The sequence below is a fragment of the Sycon ciliatum genome, chromosome 1, assembly GCF_964019385.1.
Source record: "Sycon ciliatum chromosome 1, ocSycCili1.1, whole genome shotgun sequence".
NCBI lineage: Eukaryota > Metazoa > Porifera > Calcarea > Leucosolenida > Sycettidae > Sycon > Sycon ciliatum.
In genome coordinates this window covers 16,034,471-16,042,759 of record NC_088643.1, presented here as the reverse complement: position 1 = coordinate 16,042,759, position 8,289 = coordinate 16,034,471, and the positions used below count along the sequence as shown (strand labels likewise).

Below are 8,289 nucleotides of genomic sequence, written 5' to 3'. Positions count from 1 at the left end.
CCGCCGACGACGCCGCCGTGGTGATCACCACCGAGCCGCTGCTGGACGTCACGCTGCCGAGGTCCACCAGCTCCTGGTGCTGCTGCGCGCAGCCGTCCACGCTGTCGCCGGGCCGCAGGGGCTGCGACTGCGACGACATCATCAGCGACGCATCGCCCACCGTGCCGAGTGCCGCAGTACTACTACTAACGCCGGCGGTGGTAGCAGTTCTGGATCCAACAGCAGCAGCACTGGGCGGCGTCAGAGAGAACATCTCAACCGGCAGCACGACGATGCGACCTTGTGGCGATCCGCGGGCAGTGTCCTGCCGCGGTGCAAAGTGCCGAGCCGTCGAGGCCGCGTTCTCCGCGCCAGCAGAGACGAGCAGACTGCCCGCATCGACACCCTCGCTATCGTCAGCCATTGCCTGCGAGAGGCTTGGTATGCTGCACGGCACATCCGGCGGCGCGGCGCTGTTCAACATGCTCTCCTCTTGCGGGTGGATGGCGAATGAGGCGGCGCGCAGCACGTTCAAATTCCACTCCGGCTCGGGGTCCGTCTGGGACGGCCCGCGATCAAGATCCACGAGCAAGGCCGTGTTGTCCGAAGCAATCTCATCAACCTGCTGCTGTTGATTGTACTGTCCAAGCAGAATACTTTTACCAGCCTTGCTATCCTCAATGAACTCAGGTCCCCCAATGGGAGTGAGCTTTTCTGACGTGACGATTTCCAACTTGTCAATAACAACGACAAAGCTGCTGTCTCTCGGAGTTGACTGCCTGCAGAATTCGATACGGAACGATTTCAGTCGGATTATGAAGCCCTTCAGCTTCGGCAGTGAGAACGGCTGTGGGACTGCGCATTCTGGATCATCACGTAAGATCTGCTCCGCTTCGGACGTGATTATGCCCAAGATGGTGTATTGTGCGTCATTCAAGTGGCACTGGCAGCCTGCAGGGAGACGAGGGTCTGGCTGTTTCAACGCTTCCAGAAATTGAGCTCGAGGACTGCTCGTTCGTTGTCGCCGGCGATGCCGAGTGGAAGTGTAGTCCTCCTCGAACTGACAGCGCAGCCTGTCCAATATCCACGGGTCAATGGAGATGGCCATTGCAATGCTACAAAACAAAATAGAGCTACAAGTAGCAGGGCTGTCGGCAACATTCAGAAAACAAGCTACAAGTTAGTTGTATGTTGTAGACGCCAAATGCAAATATTTTTATTCTTGCAACTTTTCTTATTTCGACTTCGGGATCATGTTTCAGTATTAGTTCGTTTTCCCGCGGTTTCCCTTTTTTGACGTCACTGTGAACGTAATAATGACGTAACTGATGGTGTGGAAATTTAACTGTGGAGGTCGACGACTCGATCGAGTGTGGATTCAAAATCACCACAATCAATGAACATACATGTACTCAAAATAAAGCCTGAATCTGAATCTTGAACTTTATTTCGGTGCCCCTGGCGTGCCATTGTAAAGCTATAAAATATCTGTTACTTACTTAGCCCAGGTCTTCCCACCGGTCCTATTGTTATTGATCAGTGTTTGATCGAAACATTCGGAGACCATTCATTGCACGTAGCAAGATATGAAATTATAAAAATAATAATACATGTACATTGGTAGAATTTGAAAACCTTTTGGATGACAATGAAGGAAATGCTGATACATGTATTGAGAGATTCAGGATTCTTCTGGGCCGCGATGCTCGCAGTCGCTGCAGTGCATGCAGCAGGTGTACCAGCTGTGGCTAGCTCTTCAGCGGACGTGGTGAAGGTTGGCGTGATCGGTGGTGGCCTGGGCGGATCGTCAGCGGCGTATTTCTTGCGCGACGCGTGGAAAGACCCGAATCGCACACTGGACATCACGTTCGTGACTGACAACACCACTGGGCGCACTCGCTCTGTAGGAGTCGGTGGCCAGATGTTTGAAGAGGGCGGGTCGGTGATCCACCCTAAAAACCTGTACATGAAGGCCTTTGTGGAACGGGTGGCACACACGTCTGAACTGACCGGCGGAGAGGGCAACGGCTTCACGGGCATTATAGAGAAAGAGGGTTTCTTCTTCTTCACGACAGACCACCCTCTAGAGGATAAGCTCCGGCTTGCAATGCGCTATGGTCTATCAATACTCAGGATCGAGGAAATTGTCGACAAGATGCTGAAGCGCTTTGAGAGCATCTACGGCCTGCAGGATTCCGGGAAGGCCTTCAAGACCGTAGCGGACATGCTGAACGCAATGGATCCGAGCGGCGACTTCCTCAACATGACGCGCATGTCCGGCCGAGACTACATGAAAGCGCACCACATCTCGGACGAGGCCATCAGGGAGCTGGTCAGCGTGGCCACGCGTATAAACTACAACCAGGATCCGGACGAGATGACGGCATTCCCGACCTTGGTGTCGCTGGCGGGCTCGCAGGACGGCCTGTTCTCCGTCAAGGGCGGCAACTGCCGGGTCGCCGAGGGTTTGCGGAACATGTCAGGTGCCGGTAGCCCGACCGGCAGCTTCGTGACGTCCATCCAACGCATCGCCAACGGTGCTGCTGGTTCTAAGCCCGTGTACAACGTCACGACGCGGGATCTGGCAACCAACGCGCTGAGCTCCACCATATTCGATGCGTTGGTGCTGGCCACGCCGCTGCAGGATAGTGGTATCACGCTGATCGACTTTCCGCGCGCAGCCCCGCTGCCGGCCTGCTGCATCGAGTACCGCACGGTGTACGTGACGTTCGTGAAGGGCATGCCGCGGCCGGAGTTCGCCCACCTGCCGTCCTCCCTGAACGGCACGCGCTACCCGGACCTGGTGGCCACCCTTCCGAGTACCGACATGCTCTTTACTTGCATTGGCCGCGAGAGCACTGTCAGTGGGGAGCCGGTGCACGGCGACCCGGTCTGGAAGCTGTTCAGTCAGGTGCAGCTGACTGACGCGCACATAAACGAGGTGTTCGAGAAGGTCGACCACGTGTACCATGGTGAATCCGGCGAGGTCAGCCACAAGTGGCTGGCGTACCCGCAGTACGGCGCGGGGCCCGAGGAGTTCCTGCCGTTCCTGCTCGACGACGCGCTGGCGTACACGAGCACGATCGAGTGGGTGGCCAGCGCCATGGAGATGAGCGTCATCTCGGGCCGCAACGCCGCGCTGCTCTTGCACAACGCTCTACACGGGTGATGAGAGCAGTAACTCATCTTAAGCTGTGGTTACGATGAAGTGTCTGACGTACGTTTATACTCACCATGCGAATTAATTTGCCCGGAGTGGAGAACCCCTCCTCCAGTCCAGGGAGATGATCGTAATTTCGGGGCGAAACGCAACGCTGCTCTTGCACAACGCGGCTCTGCACGGGTGACGGTAGTAACTGGGATTATCATGAACTGGCTGATGTACGTTACTATCATTTGCGAACCTGTCGACGGTGGAGAACCGCTCCTCGATATGCTGCTCGCCTCAATGTTATCCCATACTGCGCAGTACATGCATAGGCAATAGAACACAAGCCAGCTGTTGACATACGACTATTACGAGTTCTGTGTCTGCATGTATCTCTTTGAACATGTGCTGGAGATGGCAGACTACTGATCCCCTACACTTTACGGCTGAGTGCCAGTGTAGTGGAGTGTTTACTCTGCACTCTTTCACGAGTGGTGAAAAGACCTAGTCATGTTGTATTTTTCGAACAGTCCATTTTTTGATAGTCCATTTTTTTCAATCTATTGTGGAACAAAGTTTTAGGATGTGATCGTGGTGGTGGTGGTGGTGGTGGTGGTGGTGGTAGCGTAGTTTTGTGGACTTACTTAGTCTGTCCTGTGTTCTTGAAGCACGCGCTTGAGGGATGAAGCCCCCCCCCCCGCGCATGATATTGGTGTTGGAGTTCACTGGGAAATCGTACTTGTAGCATTTAAGGAGTCAACACCGGACCATAGAACCCGAACCGCAAGTGCCTTACTTTTCGTGCACTAGCACAATCTATGTTGCTAAATTCTTGCAAAAAGTGCTCAATATCACGAGGGCAGAGCCAAAAACACAAGTCAGAAATGGAACTAGGCTGAATTAAGCTGTAACTCAGAGTTTTATGGCTACCCACCAATCAATCCCAAGTTAGGAAGTTCTAAATGATCCATGGTCTACATGCAAGTCGCGATAGTGATCGGAGCCTTGACCTGCTGACCCCCAACGCCGCGACGCGTCGACAACACAGACCAGAAGTGAGCATGTGCAAATTGGACCCCGCCCCAAGATCATGCAAGAGCAACCGGAATGGGCAGCCGGCGGGAGCAAAACGAACACCGTTTAGAGGCATCATGTGAGAATCATTATACAGTGGAATCTGTGACTAAAGACCACCCCTTGGGGCCAGAGAAAGCGGTCGTTAGTGGCAGGTGGTCCTTAGAGGTTTGCACCGCACAACCATATAATATGAATGTGAGACCGTCCGTGCCTGACGAAGTTGTCTGTAGTAGCAGGCTGGTCGCTAGTCACGGTGGTCTGTAGTAGCAGGTTGGTCGCTAGTCACGGTGGTCTGTAGTAGCAGGCTGGTCGCTAGTCACGGTGGTCTGTAGTAGCAGGCTGGTCGCTAGTCACGGTGGTCTGTAGTAGCAGGCTGGTCGCTAGTCACGGTGGTCTGTAGTAGCAGGCTGGTCGCTAGTCACGGTGGTCTGTAGTAGCAGGCTGGTCGCTAGTCACGGTGGTCTGTAGTAGCAGGCTGGTCGCTAGTCACGGTGGTCTGTAGTAGCAGGCTGGTCGCTAGTCACGGTGGTCTGTAGTAGCAGGCTGGTCGCTAGTCACGGTGGTCTTTAGTTACAGGTTTTACTGTACTGTACTGTATACATAATGTCAGGGCGTGAGTCAGCGGAATCGCTTATGTTTGGTATTGTATGCAGCGGGTGATTCAGCGGCACGGCACATGGGCCATATATGTATACAGCCTGAGTCACTTGTGCAGCGCTGTGCAGCGACTTTGCCGAAGCATCTCAACTGAAGATGTACTGATTGTAATCGCATAACATCTACAGGGTTACAGTCAACAGTGGCTTCTCCCAAGACGGTACAGGAAAGCCCTGTGACTAACGACCACCCCGGCTTGGGGCCAGAGAAAGCGGTCTTTAGTGGCAGGTGGTTCTTAGTAAGAGGTTTGCACCGCACAACCATAATTATCTGAATGTGAGACCGCCCGTGCCTGGCGAAGTGTTCTGTAGGCTGTAGTACCAGACTGGTCGCTAGTCACGGTGGTCTGTAGTAGCAGGCTGGTCGCTCGTCACGGTGGTCTGTAGTAGCAGGCTGGTCGCTCGTCACGGTGGTCTTTAGTTACAGGTTTTACTGTACATGATTGCACAACTACTCTCGGGGAGTGGCTTTACAGTCGGCCCATGCAAAGCCAATCTATAAATGCAGAAAAGTGTCGTTATTCGCGAAGTGTCGTTATACCCGAAGTCTCATTATAATGTATTCAGGTAGAATGGACTGTGCTCTGGGCATGGAAACTCTGTCGTTATTCGCGAATTGTCGTTATATCCGCAGTCGTTATTAGCGAAGTTGACTGTACATGCACATGACTTTGTACACTTCTTTCTTTCGTCATGCGAGCATACTTGTCTAGACTTGGACATTGCAACTCATGTGTAATCTTCCCGGCCCTCGATTAAAATATTAACCCTTTGCATGCTGAGCCCCTTTTCTCCAATCCACTGGCTTTCCAGCGCACTGACTCTTAATACACGTAGAATTTGTCTCAGCCTTCACAACATCTTATGCTTTTGCTGCAACAAGAAAAGGAGGAGATACCATTGCATACCTGATGGGGGCAGTTTTGCCGAAACGTTTTAAGAATTGATTGAGAAATGAGTTTGAGTTTGCAGAGTGAATGGGAAGAGAGCGAGTCTGCTCTGAAACCTTTTTTTCCTACGAATGAAGCTGCAGGAAGCCTCACCACTGCTACTAAGAAAAGAAGGGATAAAGAATGTTGTGACTCGGAGTTCCACGCACAAGTAGTACAGGTATGGGCGATCATCAGGCAACGTTATGAGAATAACGGGGTTGCTGCTACAATTTGCCCACAACGTAAACCTGGACGTGAGTGACAGCCTGGAGCCTTCCAGTTTTACTTTTGCTAATACGCGGTGTACATGCACAGTGGTGGCCAGCACATGCACACGCGAATCTTCCTTATTATTACAGTAAAGCTGGTTGTGTTTCTCAACACTTTTGGTAGTAGTCGGTGGTAACGCGGATGTGCATACTTCCCAAACTTGTACATGTACATACTACTAATAGTGCGGCCGGAGTACATGTACATGTACATGACTGTACTTGAAGCTTCTGACCTGAATCGATCATTATAATTATTTATTTTCACTTATCCTGCAGGTCCCCGCTATACCTGGCGAGGAATACTTCGTAGCTCCAGGTGCTGCAGCTGGTCCGTGCTATGGGAGCGCATGGCTAAGCTGTTGAAATTCAGCTCCGGTTACATAGCGGGGTACACTGACGCTTGCCTGTCCGCACCAATTTGCGGTTTGTTCAGTGGATCTACGATCAATGTTATCAGATGCGGCCCTCTCCGGAGTGGCACAGCTCGAATGTTAGCAAACAATAGGTTGTTAGAAGCAGCGTTTGTTTACTGATATTGTGTATTTAGGCCAGACCTTGGTGCACTGTACTACCGGTAGGGTTGGTCATGTAGTAGTACTAGTACTACTAGTCAAGCCGCAACTGTTTCCTTACCTTTTGCCCCCTGGCATCCATGCAGGTCGTTGCGGTTCTAGATACAGTACCAGGAATTACCCTGCTATCTAGAGTAAAGAATCCTTGTCCCTTTTAGTTTGACTGAAGAGTCAGTGAAGACACATTGACAACCTACTCAGACTCCCTCGATTTCGGCTAAGGCCTGTGGAGAATCCATAAATACAAAATAATACAAAATACTGGTAAGAAGAGGGGAGCATGTAGCAGGACAGGATAACACAACAATGGGAAGATTAGGGGCTCCAAGAAGGAACCTGTGCTGGTGAGGCAAGCCGACCACGCCGACCTGTGGTCTCGGCGTTGCCGCGAGCTTGCGCGCCATGAGAGGGAGAGGAGCGAAGACATCATGGAGAGGGGAGTATTACTATGCACTTACAGTGGCTGTACCCTTACTAGGCTACGTTTGAATAGGAGGTCATGACATTGTCCAGCCCCAAGTATCAACCACTATTAGCACCCGGAGACTGCACATAGCGATATGGGAGGCTAGGCGATGGCGGTGGGCTGGTGCTTACACGTGGCTGAATTTGCCCGCCTCCGCTGCTTCGGCTCCGATACCTACTTAATTACATGCAAATGCTTCCCTGCTGATGCTGCACTGCATCACAAGCAAACAACACCAGCCACTTTTACTCCGACCGAAGCCATCATGGCCTTTTTTCTCAGTTTCTTTTCTGTTTACATCGTCTGATCCGAAGGTATGACACGTTCTCCTACATGTATATTCCATACTCAATCTGCGGACAGAACTGTTTCGTCCTTTGTGGACTCGTCAGCGCAGCACAGAGGAAATGAGGCCGAACCTGATAGCAATGGAAATAAAAATTTCCAATCAGGTCCGAACGTACCTTGCCAGAGTGCTCAAACTGACAAGTCAGTGAGCTCTGCATAACGCAAACAGCAAAGGCACTACCCCACGCAAGAGTGCTCAACTGCTACAAGAGCAGGAGCGAAATACTCAATCTGCGGACAGAACTGTTTCGTCCTTTGTGGACTCGTCAGCGCAGCACAGAGGAAATGAGGCCGAACCTGATAGCAATGGAAATAAAAATTTCCAATCAGGTCCGAACGTACCGTGTATATTCCATATTAATTTTTCTCTTTTCCATCTCCTTTTCTGGTACTCGAGAGGCATGCTGATGCTGAGAGCAGCAAAGGTCAGTGGAGTGCCTCCAGACTCACCACCACGGCTACCCTGTAGCCCCCACCTTCCCATTGGTCTCTATTGTCCTTCTCGAGTTCTCCCGTTTTCCTTTTCCCCGGTGGGGCAGTGTTATTGAAGGAGAAATTGTGAGGTGGAGGGGGGGGGGGGGGGGGCAACGTATCCAGACTCTATGCTTCAATGCCACCTGTGGATTCTTCGGGAAAATAACTTGTATACGAGTACAGGCCATAATATTTCTTCATGTATCATCGCAGCACTCTATCAGCTACTGCAAGGGCCAGCACTTGGTTATCAGCACTTCTGGAAAGGTCACAATCACTTGAAGTGATGGTTCACCCAATACTGATGTACCAACACCAACGCCATAGTCATTACACTGGCGCTATATACCCTCATGGTGGACACT

At 51.7% G+C, this 8,289-nt stretch overlaps 1 protein-coding gene across 1 annotated transcript; it reads left to right on the top strand.

The window, feature by feature from the left end:
- Positions 1 to 1,681: 1,681 nt before the first annotated feature.
- On the top strand, positions 1,682 to 3,148 carry LOC135817116 (prenylcysteine oxidase 1-like). The gene has a single exon (XM_065330273.1). The coding sequence runs from the start codon at positions 1,682 to 1,684 to the stop codon at positions 3,146 to 3,148; it is 1,467 nt and encodes a 488-aa protein (XP_065186345.1).
- Positions 3,149 to 8,289: the final 5,141 nt, after the last annotated feature.

Excerpts from the sequence above, each read along its gene's own strand:
- LOC135817116 (XM_065330273.1), top strand. The coding sequence starts at position 1,682 with ATGCTCGCAGTCGCTGCAGTGCATGCAGCAGGTGTACCAGCTGTGGCT.